This window comes from Halichoerus grypus, chromosome 7 (assembly GCF_964656455.1).
Source record: "Halichoerus grypus chromosome 7, mHalGry1.hap1.1, whole genome shotgun sequence".
Taxonomy (NCBI): Eukaryota; Metazoa; Chordata; class Mammalia; order Carnivora; family Phocidae; genus Halichoerus; species Halichoerus grypus.
Genome location: NC_135718.1, coordinates 140,580,945 through 140,607,764, shown reverse-complemented (window position 1 = coordinate 140,607,764; position 26,820 = coordinate 140,580,945). Strand labels below are relative to the sequence as shown.

The following is a 26,820-nucleotide window of genomic DNA, read 5'->3' as shown; positions in this document are numbered from 1 at the left end:
TGGATTTATTCCCTGAAGTACAATTGTCATTCTAGCAGAGTGACCACTCTAAAGAGGAATCAAAGAAGCACAGCTTTTACTAGATGACAACTAATTAAAAATCACATTAGAGTAATTACAATAATGGTAAGAAATATGATGCATTAATAGAGCGCTGTCCTTCTCAGGGTGCTGAGTCGCTCACAGGTTACTCATTTCTTTCTCTTTCAAAATGTTCTGTGGAGAAGACAGCTACGTCTTCTATAAATATTTCCTATGTTGGCAACAATTTAAGGCCAGGAATAGGTCTCTTTAACCATATGTTAACTTAAATAGGAACAAATACCCAGTGCCATTCAGATCTCTGCCAAGGTGATATCTGTGATCGTAATGGAGTTTGGAGGATGCACGTTTTGGGGAAATTATTTTGGGGAAAATAATTTGAAATAATAACTTCAGAAATAATAAATAAATGTAATTTAAATATTAACACATGCTATAGAGTGACCTAGAATTATTAGCTCACATTAAAGGCCTTATTCACCACTTTGCCCAGATCTGCGGTTTGTCATTCCATGTCTTTTGATTTGGGGATTGGCAGAATCCTGTGATAATGAGGTGGAGCTGAACAACACTAAAATTGAGACCTCAATACCAGGAAAATATAGCATTTTCTTTTTACAGCAAGAAGTGGGAAAATTAGTTAACACCTTTCCTACCTTAAGGTGTAATTGGATTCAGAAAAAGGCTAACTTAAAGCAGGACCAGGTCTGACATGGAAAATCCTCACAAGGTAACAAGAATCAATTTGGTTTGTTCACTGTCATTTCTCATTATAATCTTTGTCATGAGAATGGATTCATGTTGTGCCATTTTCTGTTCTTGTTACAATCTTTGTCACATGAATAAGATATCAAGATGCTAATGCCTGGCATACAGTCTTCTGTATGTGATGATACTGTACAAGACAACGCTGGCCTTTGCAATATTATGTATTCTGATTGGTTGTTCATTTCACCTCTTTTCCACAAGTTAATAAGGCTGTAAAAAGGAGAGAACCGAAATGGCCAGCCAGTCAAATTATAGAATATTGAAAAGGTCAGAGCAGTACAGCACAGAGGAAAAAAAAATTATGGAATATATGGTGCATTAAAATTCTTGTGACAGTGATTATAACATGAATGGGAAAGGATACCTATTTATGTTATATCAATCTGGAGAACCCCATAGGACAGTATTCCTGAGACAGCAATCATTTACGCATCCCTGGATCATATTTATCTATTTACACTGGTTTTTGCTTAAAAAGATAATTGTATAGAAAATATCCTACTATTCAACAAATAACATTAAATGTAAGATTTTTTAGCCTTAAAAAATGGGCATGAATGCTATTAACATTTTTGTAAGATTTCATATCTGAAGCTAAGAAAATGTTCTTTACAAGTAAAATCTGTTGGGCATAGATTTATGTTGGCTGTTTCCCAATTTAACACTTTTTTCTTCAGAATAAAGTAGAAAACTAGGACTGAATGAATTAACTTCTTAGAATGTAGAATATCCTGAGGCAGCATCCAGGAGTTTATTTGAAAATTTTATGTGATCTACACAAAACTTGTTTCTTTTTTCTGTTTGTTTTTTTGTTTTATTTATTTATTTATTTATTTATTTATTTATTTATTTATTTTTTGCTTGTGATGCATGATGTTGGACAATATACAAAGGATCTCTCCTTCCCCTGTATCTTCAGTGGTGAGATTGAAAGGGAGAGAGAGAAATACTTATCAGAAATCCTGAAGTGATGGTTCTCTGATGTGCAAAATGACTACTCATTTTAAAAATTATTTTAGGTATATTTAAATGTTTCTTATAGAACAATTTACCAGATTTTTTAGTCTGTAAAAATAGATCTGGTTTAAGAGTCCACTCTATACTTTCTGAAGATGCATTATTTCACAAAGAAACTAAACATTTTATAGCCCAAAGCTAGAGTCTGAAGGCATCATTATGTCAAAAGAGACCTAATTATTTTGGGAAACAGAGAAAATGAATTTTGATCATTACTTTAAGACTAGCTTGAACATAGATTAAATAACCCTAAAATGAGTTGTTCTACATACTTAAGAAGAATCACCAGTGATTCCTGGGCCCTGCCTTCGAATAGTCTCATTTGGTAGGTCTAGAGTGGAACTGAGCTCTGAGGATTTTCATAAAGTATCACCATATGACTTTGATGTAGGTGGACCCTGGAACACTAGTGTAGATGACCCCATCTGCAAAGTGCTTAGTGTGACCCCCAGGTTAAAGCCCAGTGGTGCTGACCACAGCCAAAGAGGTGGATGAGGGGAACTCTACTTCAAACTCAGTGCCTGGGGGCAGTGTGACGACAAGCTGTGGTTCCAGAACACAGGAGCTTAACTGGGCCTGCACCGTCCACTTATACTTACAAATAGGGTCAGCGCCGAGGGTGACCAGACAGAAATGGGCACCTATGATAGGAAATGCTTATCATTTTAGCATTTTCTAGCTTGATCCTTGAGGCCGAACCAACGGGGCTGAATTTTCCAGCCCACTGAAAACAAAGTTTATGCAGTGAAAAGCAGTAAAGCGAGACCCTCTCAAGAGCAGGGGATCTGAGGACTTGCATTTTAAGAATTTTCCCCCAAGATCTCAGAACTCAAACTGGTCAAGTTCAAAGGAAGAAAGAGAAGACAGAACAAAGTGGAGAAAGAGCCCAAATCTGTGGATCTGGTTTTGGTTTTGAATCTGGGGGTTTGTGAGCTTTCCCGAGGGTTAAAATCCTGCTGGTTGCTCTAGGCCTATGAATGGAGCTGCATGTGAGCGGGGATTGGGGAGCATTGGACTCACTCAGCTGTGTGGTTCCTGGAGATACACAAGTTCTTTTTTGAGCTGAACAAAATGGTTATGTAATTGCATACTTCTCATAATTATTGAGTAATTATATACTTCTTATAATTACTGAGTAATCATTGTTCTATAACTAGAACTTAATGTTACAACTAATTGTATAATTACCATGTATTAATGTTATCTGGGAAACTTAGAATAAAGTGGTATTTAATATATTTGCCCCTGCCATGCCATTTTCAAAGCTAGCAACAGTGTTTGTTTTACAGCTAGAAATTTGCTTCAGAAACAAACAAAATATAAGGGAAAAAACCCTCACCAATATTAAAATCATAGATGTTAACTCCTTGTTCTTGCCTTTGCACCTGGCTTGAAATTTGTAAAATTGTATTCTCTTGGCTTAATTTTAGAACTCTCATCGTTATTTTGCAATCTTCAATTTTTCGTAAGGTGTGCACTGTTACAGTACTTCAGACATTATGGGAACTTGAGGTCTTCAAATGCGGATAATGTAATTTTTCTTCAACAGTGCTTACCAGGGATTGAGAGTAAATCTGAACCAGGTTTCTTGAGTGCAGTAACGATGTCTTGTACATCTTGAGCATATTGTTATCAGAACCTAGCAAAGCCTGCTCTCTGCATGCAGTTGGAGTCAATAATCTATCTAATCAGGTTGACTAGTTACAAAGAACCTGTGAGCGCTAATAGAGTGTCATGTGGAAATGTCTTTTCGAGGCCACTTTTGAGGTTTCAGAACTTCTTGTTGATTATGTGTTCCACATAGACATCTGTGGTGTCTATTTCCATTTTAGGAACTTAAAACAAATCTCAAGCAGTGAACATATCTTTATTTTATTTTACTAAAATGGAATAGAAATTATCATCCCCATGTTTTAGCCCTTAAGTACCATTTATTCCCTTGGGAATAAACCCCTCCTTTATGCCAATTTCAAGTTCAGAGTAATAAATTCTTGCATGACACTAGGGATTTCTTCTGGTTATGGAAAACACTTAACTTATACCTGTGTATTTTGCAGCAATAATTTTTTTCAGCTACATCCTTCTTCCCAGAGCTATTATAAGTATCTTTTTAAATTTTTTGTTTTTTTTTTAAAGTTACTGTCTGCCTTACCCACATTTTATGAAAATGCTCATAACTAGATATGAGATCCTCTTTCACATCATTTGATCCTTTATTAATTATAGAGTATATAATTAATTATAGATGTATAACCTTATGGGACAATGACCTAGTGGTAACAGATGTGATTAATGTTGTTTTGTTCATTGAAAAAATTAGAATTTTGATTAATATACATGTTGGGTGGGAGAGAGGGAAAATGTAATAGGTAGGTAATTGCTACAGAGGAAGTAAAATACAGAGTGTATAATTCTTAATCACTTGCTAGTTGTAAATGTTTGTGTGGAACGTATCAATTGTATTACAGCAAAAACAGTCACACTTCCTAGTTGCTGTAGATGAATACCTGTTATATGCTGGGTAATGTGAAGAAATGATCTCACTTAATCTTCACAGTAACATTGCAATCAAAATATTATCATTCCCAGCTCACAGATGAAAAACATGAGGTTCAGACATACTGAGTAACTTAGCAAAGAGCACACTTTTCAAGAATGATAAGGACAGGCTCAGATGCAGAACTTTCTGACAACCAAATTCATGTACTTTTCCTTGCACCATATTCTGCAACAAAACTGTGTCAAAATATGATATTTTTGGTAAATACTGCAACTATTAAATTCTGTTTACCATACAACGCAAGATCATTATTGGTATGTGGCCATCTTTTAATTTTTAAGCATTCAACCAATAAAGATTGTATCATTATCTGGAAATATTGCAAATATCCTTTCCCCTTAAAGTCCAACACCGTGTGTGTTTTTTATTCATTTGCCTATATTTGTAGAATTTGTGTGGGGGAGATTAAAGGGACGTACAGCAAAAGTGTTTTGGCAAAGAAAAAAAGGCTATTTGAGGTAAATATTACTATTCTGCGTGACTCTTCTGTGTTTTAGGAATAATAACTAAATTTTACTAAATTTCAGCAATATTCTGAAAAATTCACCTCATGTAAACTTTTCAGGGAAGCGTCAAATGTAGACAATGAAATAAATGTTAGGACAGGATTTTCAGTTATAATCTTTTCCTTGTTTTAAGCCTAATTTCTGACTCTTCTGAACCTTGAATGTAATTCATTTGTGTGGGAGAGGGAGATCAAACCCTATTACTGAGCAGCAGAATTTTTCTGTATCTTAGACATGCTCTATTTGAGAATGGGTTTGCTCAAGTTTTAGAAGGATGGTGGTGGTGGAGCTCAGTGACGGTACATTGATGGTGATCCTTGGACACAGTCAGGCAGTCTCTGGTTTGGCATAGAGCTAAAAACAGATCTTCTGATCAAAGTAGACACAGACTGCTTTTCAGCATATTCTGGCCAATTCCGATTTAAAGGGGTAATAGGAAAGCGTTGTACCTACCTCTCAAGGAAAACAAGCAACAATTACCCCAATTGATAACAAATGAAATATCTGCCATGTATAATTTGAATATACTATTTATATCCAGAACCACTCTAGATGGGGGAAAGAGTGTGATTTCCTCCAGTTTGCACATCATATAAAATCCAAGGATGAAAAAAAAAAAAACCCTCAAACAATTGTAAATAATCCATCATGGGATATTTAATATGTCCGTGTCGAAGTTTCCCTTACATGCATGATACTTGTGAACAGCTTCACTCTTAGAATAACAGTTCCGTTATTTTGATCACTATGATGAATGAATGAACTCTTAAATATACACTAATTTTCAAAATTTTCCTTTTTTATCAGCAGGTAATAACTACACTCTTCTGAATGGCACACAAGCCATGCACCGTGGTGAAGAGACCAACCGTTGGGTACTCATCAAGGGGTTGGTTCCTTTTACTAACTATACTGTACAAGTGAATGTTTCAAATAGCCAAGGCAGCTTGATGAGTGATCCTGTAACATTTGCAATGCCACCAGGGGGTAAGTCTATGAACAACTTGGCTACATAGATTTATATAAATGCTCTACTACTAAGTCTCCACTGAGTGCTTGTTTATTGTGAAAATTAATTTTTTTTTTTTAGAACTTAGAAGCTCAATCGTATTTCTGGTTGTTTGGGTTGTGGTTGTTTTGTTTGGTTGAGACCCTTTTATTGATTTTTTTTATTGTTCTCTTGAGACCACTTTCATCTTGTACTTGTGTATGCAAGGGTATATATCATACATATGTATCTCTTGCTTTGCATGTTAAAAAGACTGGGAAATTTTTTTTTGTTTGAGACTTCATTTAAATCCCAAACTTGTATTTTCAGTTTGAGCTTTGGTTCTCCTTCCTGGTTTTTTGAAGAACCTTATATATCTATACCTTTCCATTTGCCAAAAAAAGGGCAGTGTGCAGCAATAGAAAAGGAAAGCCACTCACACCACTGGAAAAACGCCTTTAACTTCCATGTCCTAATGATTAGAGTTCAATAGTGTCACTTTTATACTTGAAATGTGATACAGCTAAGATATTTTTATTTTAACTATCTGTATAAATAACTGATTTAACTTATTTAGATATATTATTTTGATCTGAAGTCAACCCCACCCTTGTTTAAACTGTTGGTGGGACTAATTGCTAAGAAGAAAACTCCCTGTTAGATTGGTATGGACAGCCCTTGAACAAAAAAGCATGCCTCAAAATAATAAGATCGTGATTCTCAATGGAGAGTTCAGGAATGTCAGTTTTCTGAAAATACTAAAGGCATAGGACTCCAAACCCAATGGCTGTCTTGTAGCTCAGCTTCAAACACCAGTGTGCTCTGGACTAGGGGAGAATGTCGCTATGTTGTTAAACAGCAGGACTGGATAAATACCTCTCCCACCACAAAGGGTATAAGAGCAGCAAAAACCTCATCACGAGAGGACAATGAAGAGTTAATCTGTGGTTTGTATAGACCGCTTCTCCCAAGGAAAGATTTAATACCTGGTGTATCATGAAAACCCCTCACTGTTATCTACCTTTCATGACATTATAAGACTTAATGAATAGATGTTTACCCAAACACCTGAAACTCTAAATGGCAGAAGCCACATTGTTTAAGAATGCTTGAAAGAGACAGTTGGAGCTGAACGACTCAGTGTCATGTTTCGTAAACCGATAATAAAAAATGGGGATTGGATTTAGATAGGGGCTTGTTTAAGAATTGAGACCAAAAAACCAAAACAAACAAAATCAAGCAAAGAAACCTTAGGTATTCGTATCTTCATTTTTAAACCTAACTCAACATGCTGGAAAGGACAGAACATTTGATGACTCTATACCTTAGTGTATAATACCCTTTATTCACATTTAGAAATTAAACAGTAATTAGTGCCTTAATGGAAAATTTTAAATTACACAGCAATACCTTCTTAACAGGATATATAGGAATTTAATGAGTTATATATTCCTTTTATGGCATTCATACTGATTTATATGGTTTGTAAGTTACAAACCACCTAAAGTTACATCACATTCATAAAATAGGGCGAATTTAATTCATTGTTCATGCACTTCGGAATGCCTAATAATTTGGGTCAGTATCTCTGTGTGCATGTATATATACAATTCAGTTAAACATAGCAAGCTTCTCATGCAAACTCAGTATGCAGCTGTGCCTGTATGTGTCAGTGGTTAGTAGAAGAGTTAATATTAGGCAAACAGGAAGAACTAAAATTTTCTTTCTAGCGGCACAATCGACCTGAAGTCAACTGCTGAGTTTACTTTTATCTCTACTCTGTGGACGCTTATTCATGCCATTACCATGCTCTTCTGCAGGCCCATACTCTCTGGGCATGATGCAGTTATTCACTTTCTAAAGTCAGAAATCCAGAATTTGGGAGATGGCCCTTCACCAAAAGAGGAAGCAAAATGTCTTCAAAGACAGACAGTGATTTGCTCAAGTTTATTGCAGCCATTAAGACATACTTTTTTTTTTAATCATTAGATTGTTGTTGATTACAATTAGGAAACTTATAGCTTTGAAATTATCTTTTTTATGACCTTGTGGCAGTTTAAAGGTGACACCTCATTGATTAAATAGGTTTTAGTTCATGCTTCCTTTTACTTAATGATCTGAAAACATATTATCCTGATTTACACATAAAATCATGCTGAAAAGCATGTGGCATTCACTAGAATATGTGTGTTTAAGTAGAATTAAATTAGTACTGAGAGTTATTAAAGAAATCTTCCATGCCTTTGTCCAGTGAACTGTGCTTCGTACCGAAATGAATAATAAATGAACCTATGTACAGAAGTGAACCAATTTATGGGCAGAGAAAGTTCTATATGCTATTTACTTTTCCATTATATTTGGATTGTTACCATTTCTGCTGTTTCCTTGATTTCAATATTAGGTCTCTTTTTTTGGTGATGTGGAATTCTTACTTTCAGTGCTGGATTATGCAAGATTTGTAATGATAATACCCTTAGTTATGTTTTCTTCTCAGTGTAGTTTAAAAATATAATAATAGAAGGCTTGGACAAAATAGACATGCTATTTTTTTTCTTGATCAAATGTTTGCTATCAAATGTGGCCCGGAAAACTGCCTTGACCCCCTAGATCTGGCCAAATCCTACTCATTTTTAAGGTTTCAGCTTAGAAATAGGTCCTTCACAAAGTTGTGTTTTACCAACCGAGGCCTAGATAGGGCCCCTAGGTGTCCTAGGGTACAGTCACATTATAGTGAAATGGTCTGTCTGATGGGACTGTCACAGTCACTGGTTATAGGATCCCACACAGCAGGGACTGTTTCGTATTCGAGTTTTGATCTTCAGGGCCTAGACCAAACCTGGCACGTCGTAGGTGCATAATGAATAATCTGTGAGTGAATGAATGAATCAATCAGTCAGTCCAGATAGCTTAATTAATAGTTTTAAATTGCAAGCTTCTCATTGCTCAAGCTTGCTCATGCCTCATCTTCTATCTGAACAACCTTCTATTGTAACCAGCTATGGAGAATATGACCCCCTCTGCACACTGTTGTCCACTGTAGGAGTACTGTGCTCATGCCGATGTAACTGGGGGCGCAGATCAGAGGGCAGGAGATCAGAGGTAAAAAATACTCTCAAATTGCACCAACCCATCGCTCTTCGATTCCCTCCCTATGGTGGTTACTTAGGTAAGCATAGAATAATGGATAATTTACACAGGAATTTGGAAAGAAGAGGTGAGGGAGGGCACAGGGTACAAAAACTTTTACCCTGGTAAATCATCTCTCATTTGATGGTTATGAAACATCTTATTTGATACCAGCTTTCTCTGTTTTTCTGATGAGAAAAAATAATGACGAATATGTAGTTTATACCTCAGGAAAGCTGGAAAAAAAAATTTTAAAAACCAGTCTAACAAGATCTAATCTCAAACCCTAGTGAATTCCATCAGATCTCCCTGTTTCATTGCTCTTGTGTTGTTTAAGAAAAATAATTTTATTTAAAAAAATAAGGCTCTCAATTTTACTAAACAAGCAAAAAAAGAATATGATTAAACAATCTGATAAACACAAGTTATTTTGAAGATGGAAATTAAGGCAAGTGGGATCATGGAACCAAGAGCTCAGCACAAAAATGCACAGTGGCAAATCCCAATCGTACACACTTTTTATTTTAAAAATTTGTTTGAAATATTATTTGGTCAACTGGAGGAGTCTGGGGGGTTATTTTTCCTTCATTTCTGTAGCATATCTCTAACCACTTCCATGCTCAGGTTTTTGTATTTCTACAACTACTATATTATTTGGTTGTTTATAATAACATAATGCTCATATTTAGCACTAGGATATTCATAGAAATGAAGAATATATTTAATCTGAGCTCTTGAATAGCATTATAGTGAAGGTTCAAGAGTTCTAGGAAAAAAAATTAAAAAAATAAAAATGGAATCCAAATGTTAATCCATAAATATGAAACTTTCCTGTGACCTTTACCCCTTCAAGGTCTGGAGTTACTAATGGGGTTAGGATTTCAACTCTTAATGGGGCTCAGTGCATTAGTGTTTTGTATGCATGGAATTCAGCATTCAGTTTAATAAGTGGTTGACATTGGTGATGTCCCTTAATTTGCTTAAATCTAATTGGCTCTTTTATCAGTCAAACCTGTATGGATTGGCAATTGATCAGAAAGGGTCAGCCATGACTCTGCATGTAGTTAAAGGATGGAACCCCCCTCACCCCTCCACCCCCCCTACCCCCGTTAAAGTCACAGTTGCATGATAATAAGCAAGGGAAGAACAAATGAGCTTAGAGGAGGAAGGCAAAGAAGCTTAGAAGTTTTTCAGGATCTTCAAGTTCAGAACAAAGGCATTATAGAGTATATAAATTTTAAATACACTGCATTTTGCCTCCAGACTTAAACCTTTTTTTCCAGATGAACTGAAATCTTGTCTGAAACTGTCTTTGTTACATCAAAGACCTACTCAGAAAGCTAAAAGAGACAGAAGAAGCATAAAAGGGCATAGTTTAAAATGATTAGTGACAAATTCCATACTGACGAGCTAGAAACAGATTTTTTATGAAATTTTTATATTTTTCCAAAAGGAATAATTTTATTCTATTTATCTTTCTCTGAACTGCTTTATTGTAAGAGTGAAAGGAACTCAGAGCCACCCGAGTTTGTGAACTTAATCTGGTTTTCTAGGACGGTAAATAATTTGTCATTTGTGCTTTCAAATTGATGAGAATTATTATAACCCACAGACTTCATAAAAATACTAAGCTTGAGGAACATGGTTCTTTTCCAAAGGTGGGTTATTAGAAAATCAAAAACTGAGAAAGGCAAAATGGTTGTGAGTGGTTTGTTTTAGAATTTGTTTGAGTTTGTCTCTCCTTCCCTTGACCCCCAGCCCACCCCCTACCACCTAAAACATCAATGAAATAAAAGGAGTGCAATCCATTTGGAATTAATAGTTAGGCACATTGTAAAAACGTAGACTCTGTAATCACACAAACCTAGATTTCAATCCACCTCTTTCACTCACTGGCTGTGTGACTATGAGCAACTCACAAATATATCTGAGCCTCAGTTTGTTCATCCATAAAACTAGTTCAATGGTAATTCCCACCTGATAGAGGATTAAACAACACAATGTATGTAGTGTGCTGGAAAGCTGGAAGCTGGAAAAAAAAATTTTAAAAACCAGTCTAACAAGATCTAATCTCAAACCCTAGTGAATTCCATCAGATCTCCCTGTTTCATTGCTCTTGTGTTGTTTAAGAAAAATAATTTTTTCTTAAACACAGTGCCTATCTTGATAAATATTTGGTCCTTGCTACCTTCTTTGTTCTATTCCACTGCTAAGACTCTTTTTGAGTCTCTTGTGATATTGTGATTCAGAAAAAATACGTGTGTGGTCTTTGGCCCCATTTCTGGCAGAGAGTCCTTAAATCCCTTGGAATTTCCTGGGTGATGAGAGCTATAAAAGTGTCTTTTGCTATGTTACTAAGGTGACTTTTGAACCTCACCTAAGGGTAGGGGTTGGTTTCCAGTGGTGTCAAGCAGGTGATTAGAGTATTGGAACTTTCCATCCTACCTCCTCTCCTCCAGGGAGGGGAGAGGGGCTGGAGGTTGGACCAGTCTCCAACGGTCAATATTTAATTGATCATGCCTGGGTTATGAAGCCTCCATAAAAACCCATAAGGATACAGTTCAGAGAGCTTCCAGGTTGGTGAACACATGGGTATTTGCAGAGAACGGCCAGTTTGAATAGGGCATAGAAGCTCCGAATCCCTTCCCACATACCTTGCCCTAAGCATCTCTTCCTTCTGGCTGTTGCTGGGTTATATCTTTTGTAATAAAACAGTAATCTAGTGAATATATGGGTTTCCTGAGTTCTGTGAACTGTTCTAGCAAATTAATCAAACCTGAGGAGGGGGTCATGGAAACCTTGGATTTATAGCTGTTTTGTCAGAAGCACAGGGGACAACTTGTATGTGTGTGGGGAGAGGGAGCAGTATTGTGGGACTGAATCCTTAACCTATGGATTCTAACACTATCTCCAGGTAGAGAGTGTCAGAACTGAGGTGAATTATAAGACATCCAGCTGGTGTCCAGCACCATTGGAATTGGGTGTGCAGAAGCCTTTTACCGCTGAAAGCTGGACAATGTCCTAAAGGGAGGATGAGTGAAAATAAGAGTCTTTACACTCTCTGGGGAGACTTCCTACATTTTGTCCTCCTATACCCCACATTTATCCCTCAGAGCATTGACATAAATATCGACAGGCCAGTAGCCCTGCTAAGGGCTGGTTGTGATGTGTATTGGATGATGAAGTAAAGCAAGAAGGATGAAAAGTAATTTTCCTTTTAAAATAGCTTAAATATCTCCCTCCATGACCTCTGGATCATGATGTGCAAATGATTTTTACATCAAGCTCTCATTGGTTATCTTGGGATTTCAGTGGGCAGAAAAGCAGCACATTTTTTCTTAATAGAATCTCTTCTGTATTCATACCAAGCCACTTATGAGATACAATTTTTATGATTATTTTTTATTTCCATTATATGTATATTTTATTCATAAGTAAATGCTTTCATAACTTTGTTAATGCTAGCTAAAAGAGAGGAGTTTGAAATTTTTGCTAAATGTTTTTCACCATTTCCTAATTTTCCTTATATATATATTTTTTTAAAATGTTGAATCTTGGAATTCAAAGTGTATTTCATTTTTCATTGAATAGGAAAGGCTTAGTTATCGTTCAGACAATGCACTTTTGAATACCTAAATGAAATCTTTGCTTTTTGAAAAGTAACATAATGTTTCCCCAATAATATTGCTAAAAGAATAATATATGTTAGCCACTGATTTCTCATAGGTTGAAGTATGGAATTAATTTTTGTTTAGACATTAAAAGACTGGAATGCTTTTACACTTATCTAATACTATGTAACAAACCACCCCAAAACTTAGCAATTTAATACAACTATTCTTTATTATTTCTCATGATTGTACAAATTGTCCATTTTGGAAAATCAAATGAAGTCTCCTGGAAAGTATACTGAAGCTGTGAAATTTTGCCCTTGAACTAGAGCTGTTGAGTATCCATCTTGGTATGTTACAGAATAAATGGAAATTTTAAAAATTAATCTAGTGAATCTAGTGAATCAGTTAAGAGTAGGTAGGTAAAGAGAGTACCTACTGTATACCAGAAGGAAAAGGAAAAAGTATAAAAGGGAGCTGAATGATGATCTACCCTAGGAGCAGTCTACCCTAGCGGGGCGGGGGGGGGGGGGGGGCGGGGGGGGGACAGCGCTATCAAATTCTCTGAGGTTACATGTTAGAATAGCTCTGCCTTTGAAAGAAAAGAGGAAGAAATCATTGATTATATTCCTTCAATTGATTAGGAACTGAGTCTGAAATTTTTGGCATGACTTAATCGGTGAATTTATTTTTCTCCTTCAGTTTTTAAAAGAAAGTACAGAATTTTCTCTCCTTTTTTCTCTTCTCAACAGAAATCCCTAAGACCTTTTATTTATTTTTTTATTTTTTTACTTTTTTAAAATTTTATTATGTTATGTTAGTCACCATACAATACATCATTAGTTTTTGATGTAGTGATCCACGATCCATTGTTTTCGTATCACACCCAGTGCTCCATGCAGTACATGCCCTCCTTAATACCCCTCACCGGGCTAACCCATCCCCCCTCCCCCCTGTTTGTTTCTCAGGTCCATAGTCTCTCCCATGCTAATCTTCTCTGTATCATTCCAGTTTTAGTGTGTGTGCTGCCGAAGTGAGCACTCCCTAAGACCTTTTAAAAGGAATGGTGTGGGTACTGCTGTGGACCAATCGTAAGGAGAATGGTATCCTTTTATGACAGAATCTCTAAGAGAATTAGAAGCAATTAGAAACTCAAAAAGCAGGGAGAGACCAAACAAAACAAAACAAAACAAAACAAAACAAAACAAAAAAAACCCACCAAAAATAATAAGAGCTGCAAAGGCAAACTCCGTTTTATTTCACACTTGCCTTATCTAACACAGCCCTCATTTGCTGTAGCACTTGAGAACTACAATTTCTAGGCTTTCTAAAATCTCTATTTAGTACAATGCCAAGATGCTACTTTTTGGTGTTTTTATGAAATTAATAGTACTAAAAATTGTAAAACTTTACTTGCAGTGTGTAAATAAAGATTGCATCAGCATGTGTTTTCTGGTTTTTATCGCTCTGGATCCACTTTATTTGCAAGATGTTTAAGTCGAAACTTCATCGTGCAGGTGGCCATGAGACATCTTAAAAATGAAAAGAAATGAATATGTTTAAAATAAACTGTAGGTTAGAAACCGAAATAAACAGTAGGCTAAAATGATATATTACCTTCTGGGGGTGGGGGAGGGGTTGAAGGAAGGATGAGATTAACTGCCTTTTCTAATGTAAAAGTCACAATGAACATACAAGATTGTGAGGTACAGCCTTCTTTAAAACAACAACATTCCACCATGTAAACAGATGGTTTGTGTTTACCTCCAGTATATTAAAAGCTTTACAATTTATACTGCATTCAGTTCATATGCATCTTTAGAGTAGTTGTGCATAATGTTGTACCTCTGTGCATGTCTTCCAAATGTGCTATTTTTCTCCTGGGAAAATCAACCTGTTGAAAGTAATAAAGTAGGCAGATTCAATGAATAAATAGTATTTAAATTCTTAATAAAATAAATAGTGTACTTTTGAAAACATATACCAGGCCATTTCGTTTAGCCTGTGCCCAATTCCAAGTATGTTATGAGAACAGACAGTTATTTATAACTGTCTCAAACATGCTGTCAAACCCTTTCAGGAAAAATCTTACCTTTACCTTTTTTTAGAATAGTGAGTTCACCTTGCTGTTTGTGTGTGTGTGTGTGTGTGTGTGCGTGCGTGCATGTGTGTTTGTAAAATTACATGACATAAGCCAAGGAGAAGGATAAATTTCTATATCATAATTTGTGAAATTTTCCTCACTTTGCATGTCACCATCTTGACAATGAGCTTCCTCCTTACAAAAAACACTTTAGAAAGGGACTAACTTCTGAGCCATCAAGAAGATGGAAGCAAACTTTGAAGTGTGCTTACCATGGACTCAACAAGCCTCCAGCAAAGGGCTGCCAACTTCCCACATTTGCATACTCTCCTGTGGTTTGTATAGAAATACTCACGCCCACACACAATTAAGTGCTATCTTTAGAGCATCCTGGGGCAAGAGAGAGAGACAAAAAAAAGAAAAAGAAAAAAAGAAAAAGAAATCACATTTTTCCTACTTTACCAGGGGAGAGAGGTGGGAAGTATTCTCTCTTTAAGTTCCATTGATATTTAAAAATCATATTTTTAAAAAAGAATAAGTACAATTCCCCTTTCTGTTTTTTATCTTGGTATAAAGGTTATCTATAACTTTAAGGTTAAAAAAAATCATGTCTGTCTGACTGGCTCCGTAGTTTGAAAGCAACTTGAAGTTTTATTTGAATTCTTATAGTGCCCTAAAGAAGTTTTTGCTTTATTTTTTTAAAATAATATCTTATTCTTTCCTCTTACCTTTGTTATCATAGGCAGAATCTATGCCTGACTTGCATAAAATTCTATGAACATTTACTTGTCTGTATAAACACTTTTACAAAAGGGAGACAAGTTCTTAATATACCTTAAGTACTTTAAAACCCTATTTCCTATTTCTTTTCATTCATTAGGAACTTCAAGGAAATCCTTATTGTATCCCTATAGATCATCCAGAGTCTAAAGGCTCTAGAATTTTGTAAAAACTTAATGAAGAATAGATTGTGACAACAGTAAACAAATTCACTGCAGCCACTATGATATTCATGATTATTAATTAGCTGGGACAAGTGAAACTAGAAATGTGAGGGTATCTAGTGCATACTTTATGAGAGCAATCCTTCTCTTTACACCTCAACAATCATTTTAGAACTTACACTGTCTTCCATTTTTATTTAAATGTCTCATATGTGTGTATCATGCTTATCTATGAGAGTCTAAATCCATGCTGAGGACAAAATGTGTGGATGAATGATTGTAGATAAAGGAGTCATAGTGGATCTGCTCTCTCTTGGCTTTCTTTTTCTTTTTTCCCTCCCTCCCTTCCTCCTTTCTTTTCCTTCCCTTCCCTTCCCTTCCCTTCCCTTCCCTTCCCTTCCCTTCCCTTCCCTCCCCTCCCCTCCCCTCCCCTCCCCTCCCCTCCCCTTCCCTTCCCTTCCCTTCCCTTCCCTTCCCTTCCCTTCTTTACTTCTTCCCTCCCTCCCTCCCTTTCTTTCCAGATCTCTCACCATTTATCTTGGCTCTGGGCACATGGTAGGAAATTAGTAATGCTTACTGTCATCCCCCCAGGGAGTCATAGTGGCCTTGTGTTATTTTTGCACCCAACATGTCTTCACCCTTCCCACTCTTTCTTTTGTTGACAGTGCTCAGATTTCCCTCTGGGCACCCTGAACTCCCTTGCTCAGAACATGTGCTATGTGTGGAATTGACTCTATCACCAAATCTAACCAATGAGAACATCATATTCCCCTGACCACAGTAATTTTTTTTTTCAGGAATTATAGATGTTCCAATTAGAGGTAATGTAGTAGTGTAGCCAACAGAGGTATATGCTGGGCTCTGGATTTGAATCTGGAATTCAGTTGGGTCTCCTGCAGGTCATTTTGCCCCTCAAGGACTCTGAGAATATAGCCCACATAGGAGAAAGCTGAAGAGATCTGAGAGAAGGAGGTAGACTGGATTCTGGAGACATCTCTTGACGCCTTAAATCCAGCTCTGCCTGAAACCAACTGTCTCCCTAGATTTTTCTTTTACAAGAGCCAACCCCTTTCATTATTTAAACCTGTATGTGTTGCGTTTTCTGCCACTTGAGAACAAAAGCGTTTAAACCACCAGATGCTTGAGAGAAAGGAAAAAGAGTAGAGAGCATTTAGAGAAGCCTCTTAACTTCTTGAAAATCACACCAAACTGGCGACTCAACGTATGTGTTAGCTTCTGTTTGAGCTGTCAAATGTGGAAGCCTCAGGAAGCAAACCTGATGTGAGATGAAATAATAATGACTAAGACTATGAAATTGCTGACCCCGTTCTGAATGAGACCAGTGGTCCTCACAGTGTGTTTCTGGGAGGAGAGTATCAACATTACTTGAGAACTTGTTTGAAATGCAGACTCTGGGGGCCCCTGGGTGTCTCAGTCGGTTAAGCAATCGACTCTTGGTTTTGGCTCAGGTCATGGTCTCAGGGTCCTGGGACCAAGTCCTATGTCCCCGCCCAGTGGGAAGTCTACTTCCCTGCTGTCTCTCCCTCCTCCTGCTTGTGTTCTCTCTTTCTCTCTCTAAAATAAATACATAAATGTTAAAAAAAAAAAAAAAATGCTGATTCTAGAGCCCCATACTCAATCTGCTGAATCAGAAATTTGGAAGGTGAGGTGATACGATCTCTATTTCATTAGATGCCCACTCCCCCAGGTTAAATCTGGATGCACGGCCTACCTGGATGCATGCCTAAGTTTGAAAACCACTGGTCATCTTTAGAATACCTTCAAGGAAAAAAAAAATATTATGTGATCTTGTCTGTGACTCTGCCACACGTGTAATTGAGGTACAGAATTGCTAAGGGAAAAATAGGTGGAACAGGTGCCTATACTTAACTTGGCTTTAAATATAGAAGTTCCATTCTCAGGGCCAGAGGCCTTTCCAGTGTAAGGGAGCTAGCCTGTTTCTCAGTCTCCCCGATGGAGCAGGAAGAGATACCATGGATAACCGATTCCAGATGTTGAGTCGTACCTGGGGCACCAGAAAGCAACAGGCAGGAAGTTTGATGCGCTGAGGGACGCTAACCGGCCCCACTGTGAAGACGCTGTCAGCTAAATTTCCTCTGCTCTTCGATTCCTTCACAGAACATCTGTTATAAGGAACTCCACATAACTAAAACCTGAGTCTCTTCCCTCTGGGGGATTTTCTTTAATGAGTGTCTTGTGGCTGTACCTCTGCTGTGGGCTTTTGAAATGTGTTCCTCAAGTCAGTTACATCTTCATCCTGAATTCCAGGATTTGCTGGCTATTAGACCTCATAGTTGAGATTTTTCCTTCTAGGAGTTTGCAAATACAGCTCCACCAAGGAGGCTGATATAGTCTCCAGTTGCCTAAGAACAATTAAGATCATGTAATCGTTTATATGATAAAAATAGTGAATCTTTGCTGTAGTGATTACTCACGCGTAGCACGTACTAGGTGCAGATGCTCTTTAGCATATACTAACTCATTTAATTCTCACACAGTCTAGGAGAGAAATGCTATTATTATCCCTATTTATACATGAGAAGGCTGAGGAAAAGAGATTGTCTTGCAACTAGTTTGTTAAGGTCATGCAACTAGTAAATGGCAGAGACCATATTCAAACCTAGAGACCGAAGCCTGGTTCTGAGGCACTGTGCTCTTGTCATCTGAAGCCCCCTCCACGGATGGCTCACATCCTCTCCTACAGAGGCAGCCCAGATTTCTAGGCTCCACTAGTCAATAAGGGTTTGAAGATGTGGCTTGACTCTACCGTTATGTCAAAGAGAGTTCCAAGGGTATTGTTTGGGTGAAATACCAGGCGTTCAAAACCTGTTGCCAATGAACTGGAGAGTTCCCCTCAATGAACTACATGACCCATGCATTTAAAGTTGACCTTCTAATGAGAGGGGAAAGAATTCAGTTAAAACAGATATTTTAACAGTCTTACAAAGAAGCATTCAGCAAAAGCAACATTATGTAGTCTACACTCTGAATAGATAGCAAAAATTAACTAGCTGGACGATCCTTTCCCAGCAAGGATAGAAGTACTTACTTGCCCACCAGGTACTTTGACCAACTTCTTTCATATTTGCCTATGAATTTCTAAGATGGATTTCTAATTAAATGAAAAGAATGTTGATATAACCTCTATTTATTTATTTAGGAGAAAAGACTCATTTCACTTTTCCGAAAATACTCCTCTTTCTGAACTTTTAGCACTCCAGTGACATGCATTATCATTTACACTCTTTCTTTGGCTTGTAGTAGAAAATTTAAGTTTTCTGATCTGTTTTGCTGTCGCAGAGGCTTTTGTGTATGAAACAGAAAATCTCATTAGAACTAGTTCAAATACATTTACCCAAAACATTAGTGTGTAACAGTGGTATCAGTGCTAATTACTAAGTTGTCCTTTCTTTGGGCCTATATTAAAATTGAATTCTTTGTGTTAATGCCCTCTGTATCCCAAGGGAAATGAATAGATGTGATCTTCTGATTGTACATAATTTGCACTCTTATAAATTAACCTTATTAATTTATCTAATAAGGTTAATTTCTGAAAATTAAAGAAAAACTTTATTAAAAGGAAGAGAGCAAGGAAGCCTATATTTGTGAAAGAAGGATGAATGAATCCTTTCTCCCTATATTAAAAAAAATTTTTTTTCCATGAACATCAGATTAAAAACACAGCAGTCAGATGAGGACATTTATTCACAAGTGGAATATTGGAGCACCCAGGAGTGTGAACAGTGTGAGTGTGTAGGAGAATCATTCCCTGGAGCAGTCGGAAGAATGACCATCCATGTCCTCGGGGTCATTGGGAAGGAGGAGCACTTGCCTCATCAGAGTCTGCGTTAGAGGCCACGGACACACAAAAAGGCTTGAATCTTGCTCACACAGTTGACTCTATAGAGGCTCAAATGAACGTGTCTCTTAAATTGTGCATCTGCTAAGCACAGACGCTGAAGTATCTGTCCAACTATCTGATTTTTAGCTTAACCGCTACCCACCATCCCCAGCGTGTCCACGTACTGATTGTGTCATCTCAAGGAACTTACCTCCTCTCTAGGTCTCAATTTGTTCATCTGTAAAGGGAGTTCATAATCCTATCACCATCCTCAGTGGGTTTTCGTAGGGGCAAAGGATGTGCACACACAGAAGACCAGGGGGCACAGAAGTAAGAGCTTGACGATTTGTCTGAATATAAAATATGATATATAACAAGCACAAAATATATATAACCTATCACTATATAGGTTGAAAATTAAACCAGCCTCTAAATATCTAAATTTTTATTTTCCTTGATGATTCTAACAACTGCCTTTTAAAGCTAAATGTAAGGAAACAGCAGACTGGTTGTGGTATATTAAATTATAAGTGAGGACTAATTTGAGGATCAAAGGTGCTCTTTGGGGGATATCACTCGACTGGTAGGAAAAGCATTAGCTGTCTCCCTCTGTCTCATGTACTTGTACTCTCTGTCTTGGAAATATCCTTCCCCACAGTTTCAGAATCTTGATGTTTAATTTAACACAAAGGTCTTTGAGAAGCACAACAGGGGGTTGTTCCTGGTAGTTCTGGCATTGAGGAAATTGAAATGTACATGTTTTTTCTCATTTATCAAAGACAGGCAAGAATCTAAACTGACATTTTATATCAAATGAATTATGAACTGTGTACTTTGTACCTAAGGGAACAACAACTAAATTAGAGTTTGGGATAAAAGAGAGAGAGAGAGAAAAATAGGTTTTTAATAAAACATACAGTGATTTCTGTTACTCTGTCTGATGGTGACATGGCCAGTCTTATTTTGTAACTGGTGAATGGATGTAGGCAACTCTGAAATTGGTAAGATTTAAATATATTTGAGAGATTTTCTCAAAAAAGATTAGACTAAATTTCTTCTCATGTAGCTAGGCTTCATGAACAGTGAAACATTCTTGATAATCTAAAGTTAACTTTTACCTTTTTGTCAATGCTCTCTTTCTTAGGGAAAAAAATAGCATTTGCAAGTTCTTCGTCCAGAAAAAATATAAGATTAAAAGTTGCTGGAGGAAAAAGTATAGTATACAAGATAAAAATAACATGCATGAAAATACTGTATAATATATCTCCTCTATTTATCTGTAACCCCCACAACATATGCATACTCACACACAAGCAAATTATCCTAGTGATTAAGAGCATGGATTCTAAAATCAACCAGATTAGGTTCAAAATTAAATTTCTCCTCTTACCAGCTATATGACCTTGAACAAGTGATACAATCATACTTTGCCTCAGGTTTTTCTTTCCATAAAATGGGAGAGATAGTAGTCATAAGGTTGACATTGAGAGAATTAAGTATGATAAATGCTTGCAAAGAATGTAACACAATGCTGGATACATAATAATTGTGTATTGCATTGCCAAGTTATATCCTTCCCATTAATCCCAATAATCATTTTTTAAATTACTAATTGAAGATTCTTGGAATTAGGGAAGACCCATGCTTTCTTCTTCTAGGCAAAGCTATGTTTTGATTACTATGCTATTGGTCAGAAGTAGTAGATATTCTAATTTGTACTACGTATAAATTAAGGAAGTGTTATTAATATTAATACGTTTGTTTCTACTTCTGAATTTCCTCCAGATTTATAAGCCTAAAACTGACAAATTTCCTTTTTATTAATGCCATATACTTTCTGATACCAGTGCTACAGTGGATAGCAATTATGTGGCTAAATTACTAAAACAAATAATTCACTAATATCCTGATTACAGATTTTCATCAGATGAACTTAATGACCTAGTTATTAATCATTATTGTGGTCAAATGAGTATCAATTTTTTATTCTCAAATTTTCTATTACTTCATGAGCTGAAATCAGTTCTTAGAAGTCTTTCAGGATTTTTTACCCTGATGATGACTATTATTTACTATCCTTAATAGAGAATGTGAAATGAATGGCCTATTGAGGTAAGGGATGCCCTGTACACAATCTCGGTGTTTTAAGACTAGATCTAGTTATTAGTTGAGTAATTAACTAATCAGCTTGAATATTAGATCCAATCCCATTGTTAAGATGACTTTATAACCAATCCCCTCTTGTTCTTTCATTAAATAACTAAAATTTTGTCAGCTGTTCAAAGATCATTTAACTTCTTGGTTCTTGATATCCTAGAAGAGTAGATTCGGTAGCACTTTAAGAAAGAGTACTGATTCTAATTGTAAAATGTAATAGTTTGTTTTCTTAACTACCTAAGTTAGTTTTTAACTATTGTTCTTATTGGACACATTCAACAAAAGAATATTTTATGCACTCTTTCTAAAGAGGGTGGCTTTGATGTAGCTTGCATTTATTCATTGTTAAAATTGTTTATTAACCTTGCTAAAAGCATATCTATTTTTAATTTTACAAAAGTAGGATTCTTTAGAGAATTATTTTAAATGAAGTGAATGAACAATATTTTAACTAAAAATAGGATAGACCTAATCCATTAATATTTTTGTTGTATATATTTTAAAATATATTTCCAGTTGAAGATACAACCTACAGAAAGGGCTCAAGTAATCAGATTCTCAAGGAAAAAGAATTTAATCTATGCCACCTGGAAACTAATTTGGATGAATATGATGGTATTCAAAATAATAGGAATACTTAAGGAATACTCTTAAGAATACTAAGAGGAATTCAAATGTCACTAGCAGGGGCTTAAATAGAGTGTCTAAATCTAGGATATCTACAAGGGAAAAGAATAAAATTTGGTTGGTGGTTTGAGATGTAACAAAAAAAAAAATTCTTCTGGGCATTATCACCACCAACTTCAGAGCTTCTAATTAGTCTGACAAAGTGACAGTTCCACATTCTAGTTGAACAAATAATGTATCTAATGAAATTCAAAATCCCTATTTTTCTTTGAGCACAATGAGCTACATCATTCACAGCTTTGGGGTATTTCAAAATTAACAGAGGATGACTTCAGTCTGTCTGATGTTTCCTGGTTAACAAATTCACTGAAACTGTCTTGCAGAGTAATTTTAAGCAACACTTTAATCTTAAACCACAAAGGGAGGTGGAGTTGAAGGTATATTGCCTTGGTCCTATGGATGCTAATGTGAAGTGGAATCTTTTGTTTCGCAGAATGGTCAATAGCAATTAGTATTCAGTGGTGTCTTTTTATTCTGGTGCCCTTGACCCACCTCTGCCACCCCTTTCTATATTACTCCTATTATAAACTGTAACTGGGGATATCCTGGCTTCTTTTCCATTCTAATTAAAGTGTTCTTAGCGAACATGGGGACAATTTTTCATTTCATGAAGAACAATTACTAGAGCTAGGTTAGATCTGCCAATTGGGTTTCTTATAACTTTTGACAAATATTTGCACCAATTTTGACTGATGTATTCTCACACCAGTGAAATGTTGGTGAGATTTTGGATTTACCTCAGAAAGGTAGACCCAAATGAGTCAGTGAAAGACCAAAGACAAATGTCATACCATCTTCAGGTTTTATTCAATAATGTACTCTAAGATATTTTATTTTGTCACTGAGCTGAGAGGCAAATGATGGATTTTTTTTAATAAAAATTTATTTTATACATATCTTTCTTAGGGCTTTTGTCCTAAATATGCCTCTACTACACTGGTAACAACCTTGAGAAAAATGTCATCCTTTCTTGAGTTTGGGTCTATAATGCCTATGGCCATTGTTATGCATTTTATTTTTCTGTTTTTCTCTGGGGACCTTTCTGGGAGCTTTCAGACACTAGGGTGCTATGACATGTAAGAGAAAAGAAAAAAATCCTGATAAAGAGATAGACTGAGACAAAGAAGGACAGAAACAGTATCTCCAAATGTCTATTTCCAAATAAACCTCAAGATTTAAATGACATAGTTATTTAAAAAAAAAAACAACAAAACTTTCAAAAATGTTTTACTTCTTTCGAACCTCCTAGCTCTAAGATTTGTCTACTCCTCAAAGCAATATCCAGACTCCAAGTTGGTTCTTTAGACTCCTGTGAGGCAGATGGGGAAGAGGCAGGTAAAGGAGGCTAGCCACACTCTGCCTCTAAGGAGGGTCAAGGTTTTGGCTGGGCTAGGTTACTATAAAAGGCGTTGTTTAAAATAACGATAGGAAGCTTAGGTTTTACAGATAGGTTGCTGGATTCAAACAGCAGCTCAACTACTTACTAGCTCTGTGGTCTTATGTAAATCACATATCATATCTGCTATGGTCTCAATATTTGTGTCTTCCCAAAATTCGTATGTTGAAACCTAACACCCAATGTGATGATATTAGAAGGTAGGAGCTGGGGAGGTGGTTGGGTCATGAGGATGGAGCCCCATGAATGAGATTAATATCCTTTCAAAAAGAGGCCTTGCTTCCTTCCACCATGAGAAGACACAGCAAGAAGGTACCATCCATGAATCAGGAAGGGGGCTCTTTGGTGGTAAATCTTACCTCTCTGAGGTAAATCTACTGGTGACTTGATCATGGTCTTCCCATTCTCCAGAACTGTGAGAAAGAAACTTCTGTTTATTGTAATCTATCCAGTTTATGGTATTTTGTTGTAGCAGCCCAAATAGACTAAAACTCTGTCTAAGCGTCCCTTTTCTTGACCCACCCCACTTTACACATGGGACTATTAAGAAGATTAAATGTGATAATTGTGTAAAGCATTTAGTTCAGGGCCTGGCATACAATAAATGCTTAAAATTAACTTTACCATTTTAATATGTTTATCTTTACTAATGAATATCAAGATGTTAGCATCTTTTACAAGGCAGTTAACCAGTCATTAAAGTTGTCAATTTGTTAAAAACCCTTAATATAATAAAATCAAAATCTTTACCAAAACTTTGAATGTTGTTCAACCTTCATTCATCCAAAAAACCATTTACTGAGCTCTTTCTAGTTGCTAGGTATAATCCTAGTTCCTGGGCTAGAAAGATTTCTAGAACAGATATAGTGCATTCCCTCATGAAACTGGAAGCTGTGGCTGCCATTTTGTTATTGCTTATAATTGTATTTACTGCATGTTCTGGATGGCACTTGGAAATCTCCAGGAAACACTGGAATGAATCAGGAGTACTTAGAACTTGATTTTACTTTATTGGGGTGGAGGGGTTGCTAATAAACTAACAATATGTGTTTGTAAACAATGAAGTAAGACAACTATGTGAATATTGTTAAGGTTGACTGTTAGTTTTTTTTTTTTTTGAAGATTTTATTTATTTATTTGAGAAAGAGAGAGTGCGGGAGCACAAGCCTGGGGGGATGAGGTGGGCAGAGGGAGAGGGAAAAGCAGGCTCCCCGCTGAGCAGGGAGCCCCGACGTGGGGCTTGGTCTTAGGACCCTGAGATCATGACCAGAGCTGAAGGCAGATGCTCAACAGACTGAGCCACCAAGGCGCCCTGGTTGACTGTTAGTTTTAAATACAAAGTTGTATCTTATTTATTTGATGAGGTATTGTAAGTAATTACTTTTAGAATTCAGAAAAATTAATTGATTTACTGCCGTTCTCATATTTGTAAAAGTGCAGTTTTTTCATTAAATAATTAGAATCCATTTTAAACCCAGTTCCTTAAGTATACATTCCCATAAAATGAAAACTTGGGAAAAAAAAAAACTAAAAGTAATTTTAATATAAAATAATAAAGAAAATTGAAAGTTCTTAAAATAATTTAAAAATTTGTCAATTGGTAATAACTCATATTTCATTTTTGGTTGTACCTTGTCACTCATGCATCTCAGAAATGAATCTGGTGCTTGACAACAATAGCTGAACTCAGCCTAGATTTTGCAGTATAATTTTCTGATCCTTTCACTTCATTATTTAGCCTTGTTTTCTTGTGTTTTATATCAAGTGTTTTAAAATTATTTTGGGAATTAGGCAGGTGAATAATTATAAAACCTATCTATGAGTGGTTTTCTTCCCCCTCTCTTTTTGGGACTCTAATGACATGAATGCTTATTCTTTATCGACCTGCATAAGAATGATCTATACGAGGTTAAGTCTAAAGAAACCAGATAGCTGGAAATGTTAAGTAATTGGATCGTTTTTTTATATTCTGCACTCAGCTTTTATTAAAAAAAAAAAAAATCAAGGTATGTAAATAACATGATATGTCTATTTATTACTTTCAGAATCCAATCCAGTCAATTCACCAGACAGAACAGTAGCCACCATCTTTCCCTCCCCCCCCAAAAAAATGTCTTACAAAACTGAACTGGATCATGTCATTTCTCTGCTCTAAAAAAATGATAGAAGTCAAAGATTTTCTGTCTTCTTAGTATAAATTTCAGACTCCTTACCTGGCCTACAAGACCCTCCAGTAGAGCACATGTCACCTTCTTTGAGTTCCTCAAACAGTAAGTTCTACGTCTTTACCACTTCACAACTGCTGGTTCACGAATTCAGCAGAATCTTAGTCCTTTGGTGGGTCCCAGTTTAAATACCACTTCCTTAAAGAAGCTTTGCCCTTTCAATCAACGTCAAGTCAACCTCTTCTAATAATCTCTTACAGTATAATGTTCTCTTTCTAAGCACTTTGTGCATGTTTAACCACAGATTTATATTTGTTCAATGCCAGCTTTCCTCCATTTGACAATATTCTCATGCCCATAATGGTGGGGACTGTGGCTATTGTGTTCTCTATTATGTACCCAGCACCCAGAATCATGTTGGCAAGGGAGGAAAGGGGGAAGGGTAGATGAATTTTTCAGAGAATATAAAAATAACAATACGATTTTATCATTTTTTAATCCTTCTATACTTCCAATATTTATAGCTTGGAAACTACATAGTTACCGGGAAATAGGATGGAGTTTTGAATCAAAATACACACTTTTGAGTCCCAGCATGGCACTTCAGGCAATCACAAGACTATAAAAGTAATGCAATACCCATACCATTTAATTCACGGTATGATTGTAAGATCAAATGAAAGAATGTAGGTGCATTTAAATGTTAATTGTTGTTGTTATGTTCTGAAATGAAAATTTAAGAGTTTTCTGAATTAGCCAAAATATAATATTTCATATTATTTTAATACATGCTAATGCATTTAGTATAGTTTTCTAAGCTTTTGAAAATTTCTCTATCACCAGAGCATCTCAATAAGTGCTCCCCTCCTCACATGTAAGTTTTACCTCCATAAAATAAAACAAAACAA

General features: G+C 36.2%; 1 protein-coding gene across 1 annotated transcript in view; it reads left to right on the top strand.

Moving 5' to 3' along the window:
• Window positions 1-26,820, top strand: part of USH2A (usherin) — a 687,474-nt gene that overhangs the window by 402,465 nt on the left and 258,189 nt on the right. Inside the window, exon 37 of the mRNA XM_078078672.1 lies at window positions 5,701-5,880. Within this exon, the coding sequence (XP_077934798.1) occupies window positions 5,701-5,880 (180 nt within the window). The remainder of the gene's footprint in view (window positions 1-5,700; window positions 5,881-26,820) is intronic.